Source organism: Lacerta agilis, chromosome 6 (assembly GCF_009819535.1).
Source record: "Lacerta agilis isolate rLacAgi1 chromosome 6, rLacAgi1.pri, whole genome shotgun sequence".
Classification (NCBI taxonomy): Eukaryota; Metazoa; Chordata; class Lepidosauria; order Squamata; family Lacertidae; genus Lacerta; species Lacerta agilis.
The window spans coordinates 13,037,711-13,062,777 of NC_046317.1; the positions used below are offsets into that span (position 1 = coordinate 13,037,711).

The following is a 25,067-nucleotide window of genomic DNA, read 5'->3' on the forward strand; positions in this document are numbered from 1 at the left end:
GCTTAAAGGCAAGGAGCTCTTTAAAAACCTCGGCAGTGGTTTGCTTGTGTACACTAAGCAAGCTAGTGCTGCAGTTGTGTGTTACAGAAATATTGCCACACATCTAGGGGGGGAAATAACCAGGGTGAAAACAAAGAGCCTGGAATACAAACAGCTTGATGAGGACAAAGTCTGGACACGCCATGACTTGTTAGCTGCCTTGAATTCCTCTGAAAGTAGGTGAGATATACGTCTTTAAAAAATAAAGTCAACAAACCTTTCATTTCCTCCTCCCATTGCAGCCCTCTGTAACCCCCTGTCACCACCCAGAAAATCTAAGATTTCAATCCCCAGCATCTCCAGGTAGAGCTGGGCAACACCGCTGCCTGAAACGCTGGACAGCTGTTGCCAGTCACTGTAGACAAAGTTTGACTTTGTATATGACGGCTTCCTTTCTGGGCAGTATGAGTGTAGCTCTCCCAGATGATTTGATTTCATATAAGTTATAATTGCAATATATAGCTGGTGGCAGTTTTGCACCTTGAGTACACTTCAGGCACCACATTGTCCAAGAACAGTAGAATTGTCTTTCTTTTCCTCTGCTCTCCTATTCTATCTTGGTGGTTTGTGGTGTATATGTCAGACCAGCTAAAAGGACAGTACAATTTTCAGGTTGCATCCAGCTAAGTTCTGCTGAGAGTATAGCAACTAGAAGAACTAAGTTAGTCATGTCCATTACCTTCAGTGGATCTGCTCTGAGCATGGCTAGCTAGCATTGCATGCAACCCTGTACAGTGGTACCTTGGGTTAAGAACTTAATTCTTTCTGGAGGTCCGTTCTTAACCTGAAGCACCACTTTAGCTAATGGGTCCTCCCGCTGCCGCTGCGCTGCCAGAGCACGATTTCTGCTCTTAACCTGAAGCGTTATTTCTGGGTTAGCGGAGTCTGTAACCTGAAGCGTCTGTAACCTGAGGTACAACTGTAGTATGCTGCTGGGGCAAAAGGCTTTAGTTTCCTGAATTGCTCTGTGTACATATAGCGTTCTAATTACGTGGGGGGGGGGCATTTGTACCCTGACTTAGCACTGCTTCAGTGGTGTTGTAGTCCCTGGTTGTCAAGCTCTCAAGAGGCCAAAACTCAGAAGGGTGAGGCAGAAGAATTAAAAACAAGCAGCAAGAAAGCCATAAAATGGATAACATCAAATGAAACCCTTCCATGGCTGCTAAAACATCCCACCCCCAGTTGCGAATAAGATCAAATTGCAGCCCTTGTCAGTTCATTGTGTGAAGGGGAATCATATACTGAACAGGGTTGCACCCTGACATATATGGATGCTTGAGGCATGGATGTTTGCAAGGGGAAGCCTATGTGTGTTATGAAACAGCATGCCTTTCTGAAGAACCTGTGATCTGTTTCTCATCACTGGTGTGTATAATGGGCTACAACAAATAGGTTCTCTTTGGAAACATTCTAGTAAGGCCTGTCGCAGCTTAGTGCCCTCTAGATGTTTTGAACTGTAATTGCCATTAGCCACAGCCAGCATGGCCATTGGTCAGGGATGATTAGAGGGCACCAGGTTTGAAAAGCCTGGCCTGTCATATTTATTCAAAGTTAGTGTTCTGGCCTTTTATTTATTTTGCTATGCTTCTAGGTTTTATTTTGTTTCTAACTGGTTTTTAATGTAAATCGCTTAGTGTTACTTCATAAGAAAAGTGGCCAAGAAATGTTGCTTTTACTATATTTTATTTTATTATCCATCTCCTCCCCCCAGTGGTTCCCCCCGCATGGTTCAAAACGTGTGTTTATTAGGGTAAATAAATTTAGAATTTGGAGTAGTGGTGCAGGAAGATCTAGAGAAGAGAACAGCCCCAATAATGGTTTGTCAAACCGTGACTTCTTAAAAAACGGCACTGGCACTGCTTCATGCAGTAGTGGAATATCTTGGCAGATCTTTAAAATGGCAGTGAAGAATGGGTGGCAGCGATGTTCCTGGGTTTGCATCGCACAAGCCTTTGGGGTTTCGGAAGTCTAAACTATCCTTACATCCAGAATTAGTGCAGATAGTTGAATCAGTGTTGCGTTATGTTCTTGGCAACTTACTCCATTAGAAGACGTTGCTGTGTTCAAGCACTAGCTGAACCTTCCCTGCAGCAAAGCAGCCCCCATACACAACCATTTGCAATACTCATCTAGCCATGGAGCTATGAATGGAGCTGCCACCATATTCAGTCTCAGAGCTTTGTCAGATTTTTATTGATTAGATAACTTCTAGTATTGCATCTTTTTAATATTCACGAAGTCTTTCCCTTCCAAAGACAGACTTTTGTACAGTGGTACCTCGGGTTAAGTACTTAATTCGTTCTGGAGGTCCGTTCTTAACCTGAAAGTGTTCTTAACCTGAAGCACCACTTTAGCTAATGGGACCTCCTGCTGCCGCTGCACCACCAGAGCACGATTTCTGTTCTTATCCTGAAGCAAAGTTCTTCACCTGAAGCATTATTTCTGGGTTTGCAGAGTTTGTAACCTGAAGCGTATGTAACCCGAGGTACCACTGTATCTTGCTTTCAGAAAGGGAATGGTGGTGAATTTTCCTTCCGCCTGGCTGATTCATTTCCCCTTATTGATTAAAATCAAGGCATTCTATATGCACTGTCCAGTTAAACCAAGTGAACAGTGGTAAAATGCCTTTCCTATAGAGCATAGATGCGTGTTGTGTGAGTGAAGTAATGATTTGTCACATCTAGGATTGCAGCTTCCTATGCAAAATGTCATTTCATGACTGGCAGGTTGTAGATATTTGGGAATAAATTGTTTGCTTTAAATCCTGGGTGATACCATTGTGAAAGAGAAGGAGACTGGATACTGTGCTTCGCACATTGCAAAAGCTGGTGGTTGTATGCCAAGCAATGATTTGTTCACCATATGTAATTAATCAGACATGTTTTATTGAAGTTCTGTAGGGAGATATTTAACTAAATTCTAGTCTTTATCAGCCGGACGAATGAGAGATGGCCCACTGTGTATCTTTGACTCATAGACGATTGTTTCAAAGAGCCATATTGGGTTTTAATTATCATGAGAGAACATTTAATTCAGATTTCATATAACAGTACCTGTTGTAAAAAAAAAAAGGATACAAATTCAATCAAGGATGTAATCCGCCAGATGCTGCTGCTATTCAAATTGTATTCAGTACAGTGGGACTTGCTGCCTTCCTGTATTCCATTCAGGTTGTATTAAAAGGAATAGAAACTGTGTAGCAGTAATACTTGTAGCATAGTTGCTGGTGATGTAATCTGCTTGCAGACAAGCAATGACTTCATTTGACATTCTTCTGAATGTTTTCCTATTTAGATCTGTATATTAGAATCTAAGGGCCCATTTACAGGTGATCGTTTCCCAAAATGGAAATAATTTTTATGTTGTGTAAGCTTGCCTCTCATTTGTCATGAATGCATTCATTTGAGAGCATTCTGCTTTGAGGTTTTCGGATATGTGTAATTGTGATGATATGTTTAGTTGAAAGACTTTCACATGTGAAGGCATTCACTGATAATTTTTTACAAATTACACACACACACACACACACACACAAAATATAACATCTCTCATCTAATACAACATTTTGGCTATAAGCCTAGGACTTCCATCAACCACGTCTAATGAGTTTCAACCTTCATAACTTAATATTGCATTAGATAGTTGAATTGATATCAGCAGCCGTTATCCAGTGGCATTTCACAAGTGAATAAGCAGGAACATAGCAGTAGTTAACACCTAGCTATCTTGTCCGGCATTTTTCCCCCCACAATGATCAGCCCAGATACCTTTGAGAAGCCCACAAACAGGATATGAAAACAATAGCCATTTTCTGCTGTTGTACCCTAGGTTCTAGTATTCAGGTAGATGCTACTTCTGGTCCTTGAGGTAGCCTATAGTCATTGTTGATAACCTTATCCTCCATGAATTTGTCTGATTCCCTTTACAGGCTGTCTAACCTGGTGGCCATCACCACGTTCCATGGTTGACAATAAATCAGCGGTGGCCAACTTGGTTTCATGTCAAAGGCTTTATTGACCCATGATCAACCCTCTGGGATCCCAACCATAAAAGTGGGTGTGGTGTAAAAGTAGCTGTGGCCATATTAAAAAAAAATGTGGAGTCACCATTTTTTATTTAAGAGTCCAAATGTTGCTATATTTAAACTTTTTCTCTGCCTTTGATTATTTTCTAAACATAACTTTCAGGCCTTCTAAAGCATATATTACATTGGTTGTGTAAAAAGATGCTGGAAGAAGATGCTGGTCTTATTAATCATTTGCTTGAATCGTTTTCCTGGAGAGAGAGAGGGAGAGTGATTACGTGTACATGAATCAAAAGTTTTATTTTATTAAAGGCTGACTTTCCTCTTTCTAAAGGAAGGAGCTTCAGCACGGAAGACCCAAACCCCAGCAGCCCAGCCTGTGCCAAGACCAGGTAAATCTACGTTTTAAAATCAGTATTTCATGTGTATGTGTTTATTTATTAATTCATTTGCAGTGTTTATATCCTGCTCTTCAGTAAATATTTTCAAACTCGGAGCAGGTAATAAAATAAAAAGAGAAAAGCAACAATGTGCAAAAAATTGCAAAATCATATAAACAGAGCCAATAAACAACAAATTAACAATTCTGACATAAGATAAACAAGCAAAAACTACAGCGACAAAAGTAAAAATTTCTACTTTGGCCAGATATCTAGGTAAAAATGCCAACAATGCAAGACATTCAAAGAAATTAAGCCAGCAATGGACTAGGAATAATTCCTATCCCATTTTCCACCAAGGCAGCCTATTCACTCTTTTTCTCTCTCACACACAAAGAGAGCCCCACTCTGTTCCAACAGGCTCTTACTCTGTGGCATTTGAGCATGTTAAGACCTTTCTCCCTCACTCTTTAACCCATCTAGGCTCTTAACCTGAGTGGTATGTATCCTTATCCATAAGCACTCACAGCAAGAAGCTCTTATGTCTTGTCCGCAGGAAGCAATAGAGCACAAAATGCATGACCTGGCTTTAAAGCCACACTGATTTTAGTATGCATTAGTTGTAGAAAATACTTTTGGTCTCTGGCTTTAAAAAGTTAGACAGGGGTTTTTAACAACCATTATGTCTTGAACTAAGCACCTCTGGGACATACATACAAATATTTCTAATGGTGAATGGTGATTGAACCCGAGTCAGGGCATGACAGTACTATAGAGTTTGGCTTGCTGAACCGCAAAGAATTATGGCTGTTGTAGTTTGGTGAGGGTGCCAAGACTGTTGTTTGAGGCACCTAGACCTCTGCAGAACTACAGCTCCCAAGATCACTGTGCAAAACAAGTGTCTGGCAATTTAAATTCAAGCTATAGTGGATGTCAAAAACCCTTGAGAAATACTCAGTTTATGCTGACAATTAACAGCTGTGGCGCTGTAGGTTAAACCACAGAGCCTAGGGCTTGCTGATCAGAAGGTCGGCGGTTTGAATCCCCTCGACGAGGAGAACTCCCATTGCTCAGTCCCAGCTCCTGCCCAGCTAGCAGTTCGAAAGCACGTCAAAGTGCAAGTAGATAAATAGGTACCGCTCCGGCGGGAAGGTAAACGGCGTTTCCGTGCGCTGCTCTGGTTCGCCAGAAGCAGCTTTGTCATGCTGGCTACATGACCCGGAATCTGTACGCCAACTCCCTCGGCCAGTAACACGAGATGAGCGCCGCAACCCCAGAGTCGGACACGACTGGACTTAATGGTCAGGGGTCCCTTTACCTTTACCTTTATCTCTTGAACTGATGCTAAGAATGGAGGCTATGTAAATACTGCAAGGCCATGCGAGTATTTTTAGCACCAAATGCTGACTGGATCGTGATGACAGGCTGGGGAAAGAATAATACTGTTAAATAGGTACTAAGTACCTATAGAATAAAGAGAAGTTAGGAGAATAAAATAATTGGGGGGGGGGGATTCAATGTGAATTGGATGAATTTGTTTGGCATCTTCATTGCAACAGCTCCTTGTGCCCTCCTAATGGAAATGACTGTACACTTTTCCAGATGCAAAATCGGCAGGAATAGGTGTTTTTGTTTGGTTTTGCCTTTGCTTTAAAATGAGCATCATCTAAAAGATATTTTAAGATGGAATGCTAATGTAGTTAGAGTGGCATGGTATTGGAATTCTTTACTGGTTATGTTATCTTTGCAGCTATGCGCCTATGCTTAGAAAGGTCATACTGCCTGTCATATTTATCTCCCCAGGCTGTTGAGAATAAGAATGTGTTTGGAACTGACGGGCAATGATATGAAAAGGGTAGAAATAGCAACAGCAGAAATACATCTGGATAAGCCGTTGCACATGGGGGTCACACTGCCAGATGCGATTTCACACATATTAACTGAAAGGCCTGTACAGGCCTTCGTCAGTACAAAGGGTGGCCCATATCACAGCTGACCTTCCATCCTGCAGAGTACAAAGAAATAAGCAAAGTGCCATGAAGCATCTGAAGAAAGCATTCCCTCAGGATTTCACTACAAAATGGTTTAATTTCTTTAGTAGTCTTATATATTTATACAGTACCACCAGTGATCATGGGATCTTAACAGAGTTTCATAGGTAGTGTACTATGAAATTTGAAGTCAGCGTTGACGCAATCCTGAAAGCACTTAGTAAAGTAAGTAATTATATAGCTGCAGCTGTTCTCTTAAAGTGTGATGGGTTAAGCCAACAGTTGCCCCTCTACATGGCAACACTGCAGGGTGCTGCTCTCATGTCCTTTCAAACCTCAGGCATACTTAAAAAGGTGAAGGTAAGCGACCCCTGTCCGTTAAGTCCAGTCGCAAATGACTCTGGGGTTGCTGCGCTCATCTCGCTTTATTGGCCGAAGGAGCCGACGTTTTTCCGGGTTATGTGGCCAGCATGACTAAGCCGCTTCTAGCGAAACCAGAGCAGCGCACACAAACGCCGTTTACTTTCCCACCGGAGCGGCACCTATTTATCTACTTGCACTTTGATGTGCTTTCGGACTGCTAGGTTGGCAGAAGCTGGGACCAAGCAACGGGAGCTCACCCCATTGCGGGGATTCGAACTGCCAACCTTCTGATCGGCAAGCCCTAGGCTCAGTGGTTTAGACCACAGCACCACACCCATCCCTCAGGCATACTTAGGATTGGGCAATTGCCTTTCCCAGCTGCTCATGGTGCTGAGACTGCAAAGAGATTTCCTCGGCCCTCGAAGTAGTCACCCACAGTGCACCACCCCGCAGTCTTGGGAAGTTGTGAGTTGCACTCCATTTTTGTAAAACCCGAAAAGTTACTTGTTGGTGTTCGGTTGGTGAGCTTTCATTTGCTTCCTCAGTGTACAACATTCGAGTCTGAACATTTGCTGAATTGGGCAATTTCTTTCATTATACCGTATGCCAATTTTGTACAGGGATTATGTAAAACACATAGGTATCAAATCAACACAAAATAATTTAAGGAATACAATCACAATTCCTTTCTGCACTGACGGAAGCTCTGCATGTTCAGCTTGGGAAGCTATTCTTAAAACCCAAAGTAGCCACCGGACTATTAGATTCTCTAGTTAAAATGGTGTTATGTCTGCCTTTATTACTTATTACAGGTAAAATAATTAAGAATTACTTATTACAGGTAAAATAATTAAGAATATAGCCTTACAGTAGCAACTTCAGCTGTGCATATTGATAAGAATCTTTACCACTTCGCCATAAACATGGGCTATAAGATGGCATATCAGTTGGGAACAGTCTTCAGAATTCCCCTCACAAATTTCCCCTCTTCAACCTTAACCTCATCATGTCTTCAGCAGTATCAGCAATAGTTCACTGCTAATCAGAATTTGTAACCAACTTCAAACCCAGTCTTAAATTTCCTGGGTTAGAATAAAATCCACGTTTCTGGTAACTGTTGGTGGAGATACAAATGTTCCCCTGCTGGAGGAAATTATGAACAAGTTCTTAAGGATGCAATCTCACCACACTGTAGGAACAAAATGTCATGGCATTTGCTATGCTACTGTGATTTAGAAGAGGAAAATATTGTCCAGTGTTTCTCAGGGAATGGATTTGAAAATATTCAGAGAAAAAGAGTTCCCCCCGTGTTAGTTACCTGCTCTCGAATCTCATGCGGGATCACAAGAGTTGTGAGTGCTTCTTAAAACTCACATTTCTACTGCAGCATTAATGCAAATAGTAACCAAGTGGCACCACGTGGAAGTGAATTAAGGAATTATTATGCCAGGCTAATAAATTTGACTAATCTTATCCAGAATCAAAAATTGTTATATAAAGCAATGATTTTGTGATGTTTTTTTCCTCTGCACAGTCTCCCAAGCAAGACCACCTCCAAACCAGAAAAAAGGTGAGTTGCTTCTAATTTCGTAAGCCCTTTAATCATAAACAGCCTATATTACGTGGCAAATACGAAGTAAGGATTTACGATTAGTTCTGCATTCTTTCAAAAAAAAAATTAAGCTGCAGAGCAAGGGATAATAATGATGATGAGAATGGCATTTTGTTAAAATTACATCTGCTATTTGTTTTGTTTTTTTAAATTATCTCTCTACAGGATCTCGAACACCCATAATCATTATTCCAGCAGCTACCACCTCTTTAATAACTATGCTCAATGCAAAAGATCTTCTGCAGGATCTAAAGTAAGTAGCTGAGTAATATATGCTTCATAAAAATCAGGTGTAAAAAAATGTAGCTGAAGTTGTAAGTTATTATAGAAACAGTCCATGTTATTTTATATCAGCGGTATTTTAATTTTTTATGACAAAATTGGTGACTACAGCATAGGTTCATTAGCAGAAACAAAAGAAACACAACAAACTATGATTGTGAGTTCTACAGAACCTCTTAACTTCCATGCAGAAAGCATGTGGACACCAGAGGTGCACTCAGATCTGAACAAAAATATGGATTTGCTTTTTAAAAGCCTTTTTTAAAAGAAAAAAGAAAAAAAAGAAAAAAAGATTACTTTAGATTTTCAGCCTTTCCTTTCACAAATCAGTACAGTGGTTGAAGCTTGTGCGCTTAGGCTCTGTTTTCGTATATTGTATGAATTTTAATTTGATTTATATTTCTAATGTTTTCCTTTACATTGTGCTTATACTTTAGGTTTTAGTTTTCAACATCAAAATAATAAAATTATAAATAAAAAAATGTGTTGCAAGAAGAATCTCTTTCCTAGACCTGGTAGCTGGAATGCGAGCAAATCAGACATTTGCAGGTTTTGTATTTGAAGTTCTGCCCTTCTTTCTACGCGTCTTTTATGGTCCTCAGGAGGCTGCAACTGTTTCTGTACTTCTATTAGTCCTATCCCTTTATCAACCCATGAATGCAGTGTTTTGCCACTAAAGATATGTGACCTTGAGGAGCAATTCTTTGTAGTCTGGCAAATCAGTGTGTGACTGTCATGACTGGCAGTCTAATTTTCATCTCTGCCTGTATATTTTACACCCCCAAATTAGAGAAGGAAAATCTCACCTTCCATTTAAATTAGTTTGTGCATCCAACTGTGTTTCCTGTTCTCTGTTCTGTGTATCACAGTGGGTTTTATCTCTGAGATACAAGGATGAGAATAGCAGGCATGATCCAAGTTGTCTGGCATATTCTCATAAATGGTATGGACAATGTACCTTGCTTTGTTTTTTGGTAAGAGCATCTGTGGAGCAACTAATTAATAAAGATCTAAGTGACAGGTATGGGGTTTTTTTGGTGTTTTTTTTTAAAAAAAAGAGCAATTCTTACAGCACATGGCTTTTATTATGATATTACTTAAGAAGTCTGGGAAATTGCCAACATCACACTGTCCTTCCATATTTTGCTTACCGTATATACTTGCGCATAAGCCGACTTTTTCAGCCCATTTTTTGGGCTGAAAAAGTCGCCCTCGGCTTATGCGCAAGTGAGGCGGGCGGTGGGGAAGGAAAAGCAGAGAGAAAGAGCTTCTCTCCGCTTTCTTCTCCCTCCCCCCACCCCACCGGGAAATGTGCAGGACGGGGGCATCTTCTCCGATCCCCTCCTGTGCGTTTGCAGCTGTCTGCGAGGTGGTTGGGTAGGAAAAGCGGAGAGAAAGAGTTTCTCTCCGCTTCCCTCCCCCCCACCCCACCAGGAAATGCGCAGGATGGAGATCTGAGACGGGGGTCCCGCACGATCCCATCCCGTGCATTTGCAGCTGTCTGCGAGGTCCTAGCGCCTCTAGACACAAGCTGGAAGGGTAAAGACGCCTCTGCCTCCACTCACCAGCAGAAAGGCACAGAATGGAGGATCGGAGAAGCACTGCACAATGCTTCCCCCTCTGTCAGTTGGGGGGGGGAGAGAAGTGGAGAGAAGCTCTTTCCTGCAAAAGGCACAGGACAGGATCAGAGAAGCTGGGGGCACTGGCTTGCCAAGGGTTAAAAAGGATTGAGTGGGATTCCTAGAGAGGTCAGGAAATACCAAGCCCACCTACAAAAGGAGGAGGGGGCCTTTGTCTCTCTCTTCTGCACGTGCTGCATCCCTGGCGCTGGACCTTTGTCTCTCTTTTCTACACGTGCTGCATCCCTGGCGCCTCCTGAATCCAGTGAGTCTCTGCTCATCTTGCAAAGGGTCCATTGGGGAGAAGAGGGGGGTCCCTGGGATGAAGGGGAGGGTGCAGGGAGGACCCCCAAGTCAAGGAACAGAGGCTCTTGCCCCCCTCCTCTCTGCAAAGCCCAGGAGGAGGCAAGGTCACAGGAGCTCTGCAACTCTTATCTTCCTTTGGATCCATTCACAGCTTGGCTGTTTGGGAAGGGAGGGTTCTTTGGGGAGGGAAGAAAAGGGCCTGAAAATAAACCCCCTCACACTCAGGAATCAGTCCCATTTATTGATAGAGGTTGTAGGGGGATGGAAATATTGGACATAAAATACACCAAAGAAATAAAAAGGAAAGCCTAACTGTTGGAAGAGGGGAGGGGGCAAATAAAAGAAAGCGCTTATTCCTGTGGTGCAGAGTCAAGCCTATGGAACTTCTTGCCCCTGTTTTTCTTTGAAATAAATATTCAAAAACATTTAATCTACTGATGTCTCAATTAATGTAATTTTATTTATTTTTATTTTTGAAATTTACCAGTAGTTGCTGCATTTCCCACCCTCGGCTTATGCACAAGTCAATAAGTTTTCCCAGTTTTTTGTGGTCAAATTAGGTGCCTCGGCTTATATTTGCGTCGGCTTATACTCGCGTATATACGGTATCTAAAATTTGTGAATTATATTTTGACCCGGTGTGGATGAAAAAATAAGTAATCTCCTAACAATACTGAGCCACGTCAGCTCCAAGTCTGTTGGTGGTTTGCCACTTCAATTTCTTCTCTTATGAGTCCCAAACCAAGAAAGGAGGTTGGCTTCTTAGTTAGGAATTCCTGGAGCATAACGATTTCCCATCGTTATGTTCTCAAGTTTTGTAATTGATTGCCTTCACCCAGTGGCATGTTACCCATGTTGGGATAATGTCATAGTTCTCCACTTATTGCAGGAAGTGTTACTGAGACAGTGCTGAACTGAAGAAAAGAATATGGAATGCCTTAAAATGCATTTTCAAGGAAATGCTGCTAAGTTGAAAGTAATTAAAAATGAGGGACGTGGGTCAGCTAACGTTTAGATGCCATGTTTTCTTGTGTACACACCCTGTTGTTGTTGTTTAGTCATTTAGTCGTGTCCGACTCTTCGTGACCCCATGGAACAGAGCACGCCAGGCACTCCTGTCTTCCACTGCCTCCCGCAGTTTGGTCAGACTCATGTTGGTAGCTTTCAGAACACTGTCCAACCATCTTGTTCTCTGTCGTCCCCTTCTCCTTGTGCCCTCAATCTTTCCCAACATCAGGGTCTTTTCCAGGCAGTCTTCTCTTCTCATGAGGTGGCCAAAGTATTGGAGCCTCAGCTTCAGGATCTGTCCTTCCAGGTTTGATCTTCTTGCAGTCCATGGGATTCTCAAGAGTCTACTCCAGCACCATAATTCAAAAGCATAAATTTTTCGGCGATCAGCCTTCTTTATAGTCCAGCTCTCACTTCCATACATCACTACTGGGAAAACCATAGCATAGAAGTAGATGTTTTTCTGGAACTCTCTAGCTTTCTCCATAATCCAGCGCATATTTGCAATTTGGTCTCTGGTTCCTTTGCCCGTTCGAAATCCAGCTTGCACTTCTGGGAGTTCTCGGTCCACATACTGCCTTGTAGAATTTTAACCATAATGTGTACACACACACAAATGTTGAAATTGTGCTTTGTCACCTTTATTGATAAAATAAAATTATTATTATTGTTATTATTTTTCAGGAACTTATTCTGATTTGCCTTTTATTGTATTTGTCCTCCTAGAAACTTAATTCCAGCGATAATAAGAGTTACTAGGATTTGTAGGTGGACAAAACTAATTTGATTGGGGTTTAGGAAAAAAAATGCTTAGCTCACTCTCATCTTTATTCTGTAAACTGCCCTGGGATCTTATGATGAAGGAAGGTGTGTGTGTGGACAGATGGATGGATGGATGGACAGACAGACGGATAGATAGATAAATAGACAGGCAAAATTGCCATTATTTATGGATTTATTTTCTTGAGCTAACAGAAGTAAGTTGTTTTGTTTGCTTCTTATTGAAAAGGTACTCATATATAGCAGATCTGGAGTTCCTATTTTCCTTACTTCATCATGTTTCTCCAGGTATCTCATCAAAGAGCCAGGTTTAAGGCATTATAGGTGTTAACCTTCAAAAAAACTTTTTATTATTATTTTCATAATGCAAAGGAGATCAGCATGTGAATATTAATAGTGCACTTTCTGTGTTCTCTTTAAACGGGAGAGATTGTCTTGATCACTAGTTCAAAAAGTTGTTGGTCAGTAATTGTACTGCTATTGACCATTCCTAAGAAGAAACTATTAATTGCAAGTAAATTCAATAAATGCATTGTTTAAATATGATGTTTGTGTTCAGTTGTTTATATTGCTAGAACTTAAAATGTATATATTGGGATTTGGCAATGAGCTGTCTAACCATTCCTTTTTCACCCTATTTATGTTCCTAATTAGTTGCTGTCATGAAAACCTCTCCGGATTCATCTAATTCAGATTCCTTCTTTTACTCGAGTTTACCTCCCATGGCACTACTGAACATTATCTTCCATGCATCTAAACATGTCATGAAATGTTCAAATAACTGGGAGAAAGTTCCTTCTTGCTCCGTTGTTGCTACTTTGGCAGCTGTGGGGTTAATGAATTTGAATATATATAAATTAATTGATGCATGTCAATTAACAGAGTTTGATTTCTTCTCTTCTGAGAGACACCTAGCAGTTGATATGGCGCATCCTTGCAGCCAAAATGAGCTGTAAGATTAGGCTCCTAAGCATGTAGGCTTTTTTGCAAGACTGCCAAGTCATCCTTGTCTTTAATAAAAACTGAATCCTGTGAAACGTTACAAACTAACAAATTTATTGTGGCATAAATCTTTGTGGACCACAGCCCACCTACATCTGACAAAGCGAGATCTGGCTCACAAAAGCTTATGCTGCGATAAATTTTGTTAGTATATAAGGTGCCATAGGACTTTTGGTTACTTTTCAGGTGTAGACGAACACATCTATCCATCTGGAATTTATTTCTAGTGACACCATTTGTGATGTAAAATATCCATTTAAATAGCATACGTGTCTCTCTTTTTTGGAGTAGTCTAGAGATTTTCTGAAATTATTTTGATCAATTTGGAGGCGCCGTTAGCTTATATTGTTCAGTGGTTCCCCGTGATTCTGTCCAATTTCTGGTTAATCTCTTGACTACATAATGTCTGCTTTTACCTTGACTGCACCAAATCAATTAGTCCCAGTCTATTTATTTTCTCGCCATGCTTATTTTTAAGGTTTGTGCCATCTGATGAAAAGAAAAAGCAAGGTTGCCAGCGAGAAAATGAAACTTTAATACAGAGAAGGAAAGACCAGATGCAGCCTGGTGGAACTACAGTCAGTGTTACAGTACCGTATCGTGTGGTTGATCAGCCTCTGAAACTTATGCCTCAAGATTGGTAAGGGAGGGTGAAGTTTTGTTGCTGTTGCTGTTTCCCTGCTGCTGACAATAGAGCTAGGATACAGAGACACGCAAATTCATGAAGCGTTCCATATTTTTTTTGGACGCTGGTGGCGCTGTGGGTTAAACCACAGAGCCTAGGGCTTGCTGATCAGAAGGTCGGCGGTTCGAATCCCCCGGCGGGGAGAGCTCCCGTTGCTCGGTCCCAGCTCCTGCCCCACCTAGCAGTTCGAAAGCACGTCAAAGTGCAAGTAGATAAATAGGTACCGCTCCGGTGGGAAGGTAAACGCCGTTTCCGTGCACTGCTCTGGTTCGCCAGAAGCGGCTTAGTCATGCTGGCCATATGACCCAGAAGCTGTGCGCCAGCTCCCTCGGCCAATAGAGCGAGATTAACGGCACAACCCCAGAGTCGTCCGCGACTGGACCTAATGGTCAGGGGTCCCTTTAGCTTTACCTTACAGCCCCCTTGAAGCCAAGTACTGTCCACTTACAGGTGAAACTCAAAAAATTAGAATATCGTGGAAAAGTTCATTTATTTCAGTAATTCAATTTAAAAGATGAAACTAATATGTGAGATAGACTCATGACATGCAAAGCGAGATATGTCAAGCCTTTATTTGTTATAATTGTGATGATTATGGCGTAAAGCTGATGAAAACCCCAAATTCACAATGTCAGAAAATTAGAAAATTAAATGAAATCAACAAAACAAGGATTGCAAATAGAACAATATTGGACCTCTGAAAAGTAGAAGCATGCATATGTACTCAGTACTTGGTTTGGACCACTTTTGCATCAATTACTGCCTCAATGCAGCGTGGCATGGATTCTATCAGCCTGTGGCACTGCTGAGGTGTTATGGAAGACCAGGATGCTTCAATAGCGGCCTTCAGCTCTTCTGCATTGCTCGTTCTCATGTCTCTCATCTTTCTCTTGCCAATGCCCCATAGAGTCTCTATGGGGTTCAGGTCAGGTGAGTTTGCTGGCCAATTGAGCACAGTAATCCCATGGGCATTGAACCACGTTTTGGTACTTTTGGCAGTGTGGGCAATGCCAAGTCCTGCTGGAAAATGAAGTCAGCATCCGCATAAAGCTTGTCTGCAGAAGGAAGCATGAAATGCTCCAAAATCTCCTGGTAGACGGCTGCATTGACCCTGGACTTAATGAAGCACAGTGAACCAACACCAGCAGATGACATGGCTCCCCAAATCAACACTGACCGTGGAAACTACACTGGACTTCAAGCATCTGGCATTGTGTGCCTCCCCATTCTTCCTCCAGACTCTTCGTCCTTGGTTTCCAAATGAGATGCAAAAGTTGCTCTCATCAGAAAAGAAGACTTGAGACCACTGAGCAACAGACCAGTTCTTTTTTTCTGTAGCCCAGGTAAGACGCTTCTGACGTTGTTTCTTGTTCAGGAGTGGCTTGACAAGAGGAATACGACACCTGAAGCCCATCTCCAGGATCCGTCTGTGTGTGGTGGCTCTGGATGCACTAACTCCAGCCTCAGTCCACTCCTTGTGAAAGTCCCCAACACGTTTGAATGGTCTTTTCCTGACAATCCTCTCCAGAGTGCAGTCATCCCTGCTGCTTGTGCACCTGTTTCTTCCACACTTTCCCCTTCTGCATAACTTTCCATTAATGTGCTTTGATACAGCACTTTGGGAACATCCAACTTCTTCTTCAATTACCTTTTGAGGCTTTCCCTCCTTATGGAGGGTCTCAATGATGGTTTTCTGCACAACTGTCAGGTCAGCAGCCTTTCCCATGATTGTGATTCCTACTGAACCAGACTGAGAGACCATTTAAAGGCTCAGGAACCCTTTGCAGATGTTATGGATTGAGTACTGCACCTTTTCACAATATTCTAATTTTCTGAGATTGTGAATTTGGGGTTTTCGTCAGCTGTACGCCATAATCATCACAATTATAACAAATAAAGGCTTGGCATATCTCGCTTTGCATGTCATGAGTCTAGCTCATATATTCTACCTTTTAAGTTAAATTACTGAAATAAATGAACTTTTCCACAATATTCTAATTTTTCGAGTTTAACCTGTACTTTCATTTCTGGAAATAACTATTCTGGCATCATACCTTCTCATTGGATATTTGATTGCTAACATGACCGTGTCAAATTGGCACAATCCCAGCATGTTTCTGAGCAAAATTCAAAGTGTTGGTGCTGACCTTAAAAGCCCTGAATGGCCTCGGCCCAGTATACCTGAAGAAGCGTCTCCACCTGCAACGTTCAGCCCGGACACTGAGGCCCAGCTCCAAGGGCCTTCTGGCGGTTCCCTCCCTGCGAGAAGTGAGGTTACAGGGAACCAGGCAGAGGGCCTTCTCGGTAGTGGCACCCGCCCTGTGGAACGCCCTCCCATCAGATGTCAAGGAAATAAAGAACTTTCTGACTGTTAGAAGACATCTGAAGGCAGCCCTGTTTAGGGAAGTTTTTATGTTTGATGGGCAGGGTATAAATAATAAATTACTACTACTACTAAGAGGACTCAATTCCTTTGGGAACTCATGAAGAGAGCACTGAGTTATAGATCCTCTTAAACTGCAGTGCTCCATAGTTGTCTGGGTCTACAAAATCCACATTGTCCATTGTTTTTTCCATGAAAAGGGCGTTGGTCTGACGACAGTGGGTCACTTCTAATTAGCAGAAAGTATGTTTCTTTTCTCCAAACTGCAAACAAATCTGGCAACTCTCTTGGGGAAATGCAAAAGAGAAATTCTCATGACCTTTTTCTCCCTGCTTCCCAATTCTCCTTTTTCTGTGCTCATAGTGACCTGTCAAGGTCATGGTTCAGTATGGATTAAGATTAAATGTCCTAAAAAGGATACAGGAAGAGGGGGAGCTTTTTGGCAAGTATTTAAAGAGACACAACAAGCAAATAAATTTCCAAGTAGGGTTAGAAATATGAGCAGCAATTAAAAACTGTATGATATAAGTATAGAATGATCTGAGTGGTATAGTGGTATCTCAGTTTTCGAGTGTCTCGGAAGCCAAATGCAGAAAACCCAGAAGTAATTGCTTCCGTTTTCGAACATGCCTCGGAAGTCGAACAGCTTCCGATGCGTTTTTCCCCTTTTTTTCTCCATTGACTTTGCTGCCAGCCCTTTGCGCCTCTGTTGTCGAATGTTTTGGAAGTAGAAAGGTCTTCCGGAACAGATTACGTTTGACAACAAGGTACCACTGTTTTAAATGGATATGCAGCAAAAAATAATAATAAGGAATAAATAAGGAACCATGGAAGGGTGGAAGTCTTTTGATTTGAGATTAACAAAAGAAACTGTAAGATGTGTATATTAAGTCTCTGAAAATGCATAAATAAATTCGAATAATTCTCCACTGGAACTATTTCCTATCTTAAGAAACAACAATAAACTCTTTCCAACTAAAGAGAGAGAGAGAGATTACATGTGCAGTCTGTGTTCCTGCTTAGCTTTGTTGTTGAAGATTTCCAGGCATTAGTTCAATGTCTAAATACATTTAATAAGATCGGGATCAGATATCCACAAGACGTGAACAGTTCAAAGTTCTTATGCGGTGGAGAAAACTTGTATGTGAATAAATTCTTAGCTTTTGGAACACTGCAGGAAGTAAAAGACATTTTTAAGCTGAACATTGTGGTATTCTTTGTTCTCATATTTCTCTTTTTAGGGATCGTGTTGTGGCTGTGTTTGTACAAGGTCCTGCTTGGCAGTTCAAAGGCTGGCCATGGTTGCTACCTGATGGATCACCTGTTGATATTTTTGCAAAAAGTAAGCCTTCATTTTCAACCAGCTAATTCTCTGCCATGTGTTTCAATTATGAATTATCAACATTGTATTATTTTGATAGGGGCGTTAACTCACCTGACACTGATCACAAGGCTAGTTTGGTAGCACAGAGCATGCATTTGCTGAGGGAACAAGTTTGCTGTCAAGCTTCTCTGAGGGAATGATGAATTGTCATTTTTGCTGGGATTCACATAAGGTCAGGCTAAAAACTAGGAAGAGGACCAGAGTGTAGGGAAGCTACATGACAGGGACCCTAGAGATGAGGGAAGAAGGAATAGTATAGGCCAGGCATGTCCAACTTCCTAGAGATTGTGATCTATTCCCACTATAAAAAACGGGCAGTGACCTACCCATTGGATTGGGAGGATGAGCCAAAGTTGTTGAGAAGGGCTTTAGGAAAAGTACCATGGAGGAATTGAGGCAAGGAAAGGCTCAATGAAGTGATGGATACATCTTGACAAGAGAGTTCTCCCATTTGTTGCTTCTAGTGTCATTATGGCATTCTGACTTTGGTAGCCAAAGGAGACAATGGGGTCTTAAGGCAGCTGCAGGATGGGATGGGAGCTGAAATTCACACATTGATTTGAATTACCTTGGGCTGTGGACTTCTAATATTTTTATATTGTTTTGATGGAATTTACGGTTGAGAAGCATCTCAGTTTCATGTTAGCAGGTGTGACTCTTCTTCTGCAAACTGCTCCAGATTTCTGCTCCTTAGCTCTGCATGGGAATGGTAGACCTTTGAGCTTCTTTTCTCATCTGTAACTCAATACAAACAATTGCTTCTCCCACAGAACAGCTTAAGAACTGTTCATCTCGCCTGCAACAGTGTGCACATACACAAACTGAAAAATTGGGACCTACACATGAGCATCCAAGGATCCATTTTCATCTATATTGCTAGGGAGGAGGGATGTTGCTGGGGAGAAATGTTTGCAACCCTGCCTACTAAAACCTCCTGACAGAATAGTCAGGCATATATTCCGTTAATCACTTGCAGCTGAACTTCTTAGTATTGCGGTTTCCCATCCGTTATTTTAGATTGGAACTATGTCCCTCAGCCAGCACACTTGCATCATTGAAAAACAATGCAACAATCCAGTTCTGCCGAACTTCCATCATATACATTCAAGTTGTTGCGAAAATCAAAATTGCTGGGACAAAATGTTACTCTGGGAAGCATTAGGATTTAAATGAAGCCCGTCGCTCCTGACTTTCATACATGCAGAGAAGCTCAGAGTTCTTCCACAAGGAAACTGGCTTTCTTCCACAAGGAAGATTAACAGAGATTTAGAATTGTTTGCTGTAGATTGAAAATTCGGATAAATAAATAAATAGAAAGCTGATTGCTGTAAAATCCAAGAAAAAGTCTAAATGTATCATGCAAATCCAGGATTAAACTCCCATCTAGATAGAGCACATCAGACTATTTCTCAGTATCTCACAATAACACTTTATGCTGGCTGAAATCCTATAAAGTGTCACTTGAACAAAGCTTAAAATAGTACTCTCTTTATCCTATGTTTTCCAGGCTACAGCACTTGACCTCTTGTGAAATAATTTGTTTATTTTTGGACCATATACCAATTGCTTTTGTCGAGAATAATTTCTTTTATCCTTTCATTTCAGAGATGTCTGTATGGAAGTAGATATTTTCAGTGCAGAGTTCCGTATTTTGGCATTTTAACCAATATGAATATTTTATCTGAATGTCATTTTAAAGGTCTACTTGCAATCACATGTTAATGCAAGTCTATTGAACTTGAAGGTCACTTTTAGTGGATTGATTCTTGTTCAATACATTTTGCTCCTAACTCAAAGGATCTGTTTGACATTCATAGATTTCTTTGTAAATGCATATATCCTTGATATACTTCGTGTACTTCCTTTAAAAGGAAAGGTTGGTATAACATAGTATGATAATAATATTTTTATTATAAATGGTAGGAGATGTCCTAGATACATAAAGTTGATGTACTTAAATGATTTTTTGTTGATACCAAAAAAGTTTTTAATGGAAGAAATTCCACCTTCAGGCAATTTGTTATAGTGGTTGCAAGTCCTATGCATTTGTGTGTGTGTGTTTGAGTGTTGTATGTAAAATGTAGAAACAATTGGATAAAAATTTCCATGGTTCGGTATGCTGATCTTAAGATCAAGTTCATGGGTGATTTGCTATGGTGGGGCTATCACTTTACAAACTCTGCCATATGGTTAAGACTCATATTACAGAGGTAATATATTTAAGTGCTACTCTAATGTAGTGTTGTGACATCTGAAATTGAGACATTGTTGAGATCTTCAGAGGGCATGTTTTAATGCAGTACTTCCATTTTTTTTAAGTGGACCTGGATGAACTGAAGCAGCCTCTTTGGAAACGAAACATGAGCACACTGACTTCTTATGCAGGATAATTGTCCCATTCACCTTGCTGTACTTCTGCCTCAGAGACCGCTGACAACAGCACATCATTTCTATAACTTATCTGGCACACATACCCCACAGCAATACCCATGAAGCAAATTCCTTTAGCCCGAGGGAAAACAACAAAACTATATATAACATGGAAGCTAAATACACTTTAAAAAATATTTCCAAATTGGTAGTGTTCGGGGCTGATGTGTTTTGTTTTGTTCTCATTTTTTTTTGTGGTGGTGGGGGACACACACTTCTGTCTAAGTACTCTGAAACACCAAAGTTATGGGTTAGCTCCAAATGTCACTATCCAACTTTTCATGTAGTAGAAGAGAATATTTTTGCTTATCCCCTGCATCTCCCCCATACTATACCAGAATGTTCCCTCCCAGCAGATTTTCAGAGGATTCAATGAGAAGTGGGAATCAGGCAAGTTGCCCCCTCTTCAGTGGGCAACTGCAAAGTGTGGAGTCAAGCCATAGCTTTTACCCAAAAAATTGTGATTGACCAACAACAAATAGGAAGAATTGTAAACTGATTCTGCATCAGTTGAATTAATCAGTAAAAAAACTTACAGTGGACTAAAAGGGGGCCTCCAATTAACTGGGCAGCTAAATCTATGTCATTTTTATTACAAGTCCTTATAAAAACTGCATGTAGCAAGTAGCCTTTTAAAAGTTTCATTTCCCTTTTACGTCACATAGGAGGGAATACTTCTTCTAAGATGATGCCTGCTTCCACACATATATGTATCCAAAAACCAAGAAACTGTGTGCCCAGCTTCAGAAATACTATTTTTTTCACATTGCACATTTATATTTGATATTTATTCATTAAAATATTTGATATTTATTCATTAAAATGTGTATGATTAGTCAATTAACATTTATTTGATTGGATTGTGGGCCTAACAAACATGTAACAATTGGAACAGCTCCTCAGAATAAGGACAGAAATCAGAGTATTCTTCTAAAAACTCGTGACACAAAGTTGGGTATTAGGGCTAGTTCACAAAGGCACCATAGTTGCCATCTTAAGCTCCTAGGTGGATCACAAAAATGAAGCCTAGCTGCGTGTACAACAATATTCCTGCACACTCCTGTGGCAACTGCTTTGAGTTCTCATGTGTAACCTGGTCTTGTTGTGTCTTCTGTTTCAGATTCACAGTCATCCAAAATGAGTTTGGGTGTTAAGAGTTATTTTAATTGTGATATCACCCCCTATCATTCTTTTTTCTCGTTCCTTTCTTTTGTAGTCAAAGCTTTCCACCTTAAATACGATGAAGTCCGTCTAGATCCAAATGTCCAGAAATGGGACGTAACACTGTTAGAGCTCAGTTACCACAAACGGCACTTGGACAGACCAGTGTTCCTGCGTTTCTGGGAAACATTGGACAGGTAAATATCAGTCTGGAGGGGGGAAATGCATTTATATTTTTAAATAAAAGCCACCTGTTGAAACTGGCAAGCTATTAAAAACAATAGTCAAATATCCACCGCATAAGGCCAGTTTGCTGCAGTGTTGCAAATTACATATTAATTAGCTATACACAAGAGCATCTATACTGATTGGGATTCCTGCTCTCTTCTCTAATACCCTTTTCTCCAACCTGTACCAATAGCAGCTCATAAAGAGTTTCTACAGCTTAACAAATGTCTCCCCTTGCACTATATCCTCCATTTTTAGAGATCTGGCTCAATTACTTACATCCAAACTTAAGGTAACAAAGTTTTTAGCATGTTATCTAGGGATGTAAAACATTTAGAGCAAAGATACAGCAGTATTATTATCTGGAATCGGTCATATGGAGTAGATTGCACCAGTTTGGAAAACGCACGCAAGGTACCAAACCATTTCAAAGCACATTTTAACCTATAGAGTCTCAAATGGCTTGGGACCAGGATACCTGAAGAACTATTGAATGAACTTGCCCTGTCATTAAGACAACATTGCTTAGGGTCCCCCATCATCTAAAGTAATGCGGGTGGTGATTGGAGACAAGGTCATTTCCATTGTAGCAACCTGTTTATGGAACTCCCTTTCTATAGAATTTTGTCGAATTCCATCTGTATTTCCTTTCCATGGCAGGCAAACATTTTTTTAAAAAAAACATTGCCCAGGCTTTTTAGTTTTGTTTCCATTTTACTCTTAAAATTTTTAACTGCCTGCTAAATCTGTTGTTGCTGGATTGTATTGTATATTATTTTGTAAGCCACTTAGAACTTTGACTGAAGAGCTTCTGATAATAACGTTTTAAATAAATAAATACTCTGCAAGTACTATTTCAGCTTATGTCATCTGCCCTCCGATTTATCGCTGAAGACCATTTTCAGTCTGTCAATCAGAGTAGTGAAAGATTTACTTTAAAAAGCTATTGATGGAGAATTAGTTGTTGTATGTTGTTTATACACCACATCTGTGTCATGCAGATTTGGGGGGGGGGGGCAATTGGAACGGATGATAGCTAGTTGCAAATGCAAAAGAGGAGATAAAAAACAATTTATTGCTTTACCATTTTTCTTAGCTTAGTTTTTACATCTTGGGTTGTTAATGTCACTTTTGCCAGAGAGAAAATGCATGCCTACATTTACATATTTATGCAGCTGCTACAATATTCTACAATGGTGATTTTTCTTTACATTGCAGGTACATGATAAAACACAAATCCCACTTGAGATTCTGAATTCTTGACTGCCATTTTGTTTTCTCAAACTTTGGATTGAGAACTTTGAAAACTGCTCTGGTCTACAGAGAGGAAGGAGTTCTTCTTGCCCGCATTTGTCAAGAACATTATACAGATAAAGAAGGGAGTCATTGTTCAATCTTTTTATAAGACCTTGTTGGATCATCATGTTGCAATGACAAGCCCACAGCCAGTCGTCATTACAAGCAAGGGATTTTGCTTAAAACTATTTTTTAATAGCATAAACCTTCTAGCCTGCAATTCAAATGTATATTTTGATAGCAAGCCATTTCTTCTCCATTTTGTTAAACTAGCAACATTTTTACAATAACGTTTCTGTTCATCAATAGGATATAGGGTGATTTTCATGAAAGGTTACGAACTTGTGTGTGTATGTATATATAGAGATAGAGGTAGATGTTCTAAATCACTTTGCTTCTGAGCATAGCTCTTGGTTCTTTGCTTTATCGTTTCACTTGTGGAAAACCTTTTGATTTGATTGGTATTACCTTCTAGTCTAAAGAACTCTAGGAACTGAGCAAAGTGAAGACTGCTTTAGATGAATCAAATTGTCATTCTGTATATGTACTGTATATTCTTTCAGACTTTGGAAAAGGGATGAATAAATCCAAACTGGCTTCTTTTGTTATGATAATAGTTTACCAAAACTGTAAAAAGAGTAATTACGAATACATTGGAATTTTAAACACCCTCCTTGCAAATTCCCTAATTTAAAACTGCATGTGCATAATCCTTGCATGGAGGTGTATATAAAACTCTACACACACAAGAATATTTTCCAGAGTTTCAGGGCGTCTGGGATTTTTAAAATCTGAGTTGGCTAAATGGAATAATAGAACCAGTTCTTTGAATCCCAATACATGCAGATCATTTTTTCCTTAGACTTTTTTCTTAAATTACCTTGGCAGTATGGGAAACATAGCAAGCCACGCGGGGGGGACCCGTTTTTTGAAGTTCAGTGCTGGCGTAAGTGAGGAGATGCAGTGCAGATTCTTCCCACAGGTCCAGGGCTTTTCTCAGTATCACAGGGATGTGTAAAGGAATGGGATTCCACTCTGCCGGGTAATGTAGGAACCCAGTCTCAGTGCCATAAGAAATTCAAAGTCACCCAAGTTCCAATTATAGCTGGTTAAACCAGTTTTTCAGCATTCGCATGAGATAGAAACTTTTCAGTAACCAAAGAACCTGTTTGCTTGATCAGGAATGAGCGAAGGAGAGGCAAGAAAATACTGATATTTCTGTGAATCTGCATTTTACAATATAGTTGCTGAGTGCTGCACACCAGTGGACATGCAAAATGATCCTTCACCGTTTACTTTCATATGGATTTTTTGAGATGAAGAAACTACTTATTTCTGTTTTTCAAATCCAGAACCATGTTTTTATGCTGAGTGTCTGAGGTCTGACAGAAGTAAAATATTCTCCATATTCTTCCTTAGTTTTGCTTTTATTTCATTTTCCAACTGGTTCTTTGTATATTGTTTCCTAATGAACTGTTAAGGCTTTTCTTACTATCTCCTTCTTAAGATGCAGTTGAGATCTAAATGACTTTCTGAATACTTTTCATATTTATTTCTAATATACGGAGACTGTGACTTCTATTTTGTTGTAGTTAGAGCAAGTATCAATTTTTCAGCCTTTCAGTGCTTTTTTAGTAATGTTAAGAGTTCGCAATGGTAGTATTTTTGAAAGAATATCACAATAGAACTAGATGAACTAAATCAGGAATGGAATGTGTTTTTAAAATAAAATGGGGTTTCAGAAATCACTCACAACACTGACTTTTCCAGCACTTTTATTTAGCACTATGAAGAGCCAGAGCTGCTCTTAAACCTAAATGATGGGGTGCAATTAAAACTGTTGTTTGTACATACTGTATTTTTTCCATTTTTTACTTATGAAAAAAGAACCATACAAGTTGGAGATCTTACAAGTTTGTAGAATTGTGATTGTAACACTGTCACATTTTTGGAAACAGGTAGGTAGCCGTGTTGGTCTGCCATAGTCAAAACAAAATAAAAAATTCCTTCCAGTAGCTAAGCTCATACCAAGAACAAACTTAGTTGGTCTCTAAGGTGCTACTGGAAGGATTTTTTTTTTTTTTACATTTTTGG

At 40.3% G+C, this 25,067-nt stretch overlaps 1 protein-coding gene across 1 annotated transcript in view; it reads left to right on the plus strand.

Annotated features, from left to right (window-relative positions):
• Positions 1-24,725, plus strand: part of CDC73 (cell division cycle 73) — a 113,428-nt gene extending 88,703 nt beyond the window's left edge. The window contains exons 11-17 of the mRNA XM_033151398.1: positions 4,398-4,455; positions 8,332-8,367; positions 8,575-8,662; positions 13,885-14,046; positions 17,716-17,816; positions 21,505-21,646; positions 22,896-24,725. Coding sequence (XP_033007289.1) covers positions 4,398-4,455; positions 8,332-8,367; positions 8,575-8,662; positions 13,885-14,046; positions 17,716-17,816; positions 21,505-21,646; positions 22,896-22,932 — 624 coding nt within the window. The 3' untranslated portion in view covers positions 22,933-24,725. The remainder of the gene's footprint in view (positions 1-4,397; positions 4,456-8,331; positions 8,368-8,574; positions 8,663-13,884; positions 14,047-17,715; positions 17,817-21,504; positions 21,647-22,895) is intronic.
• Positions 24,726-25,067: the final 342 nt, after the last annotated feature.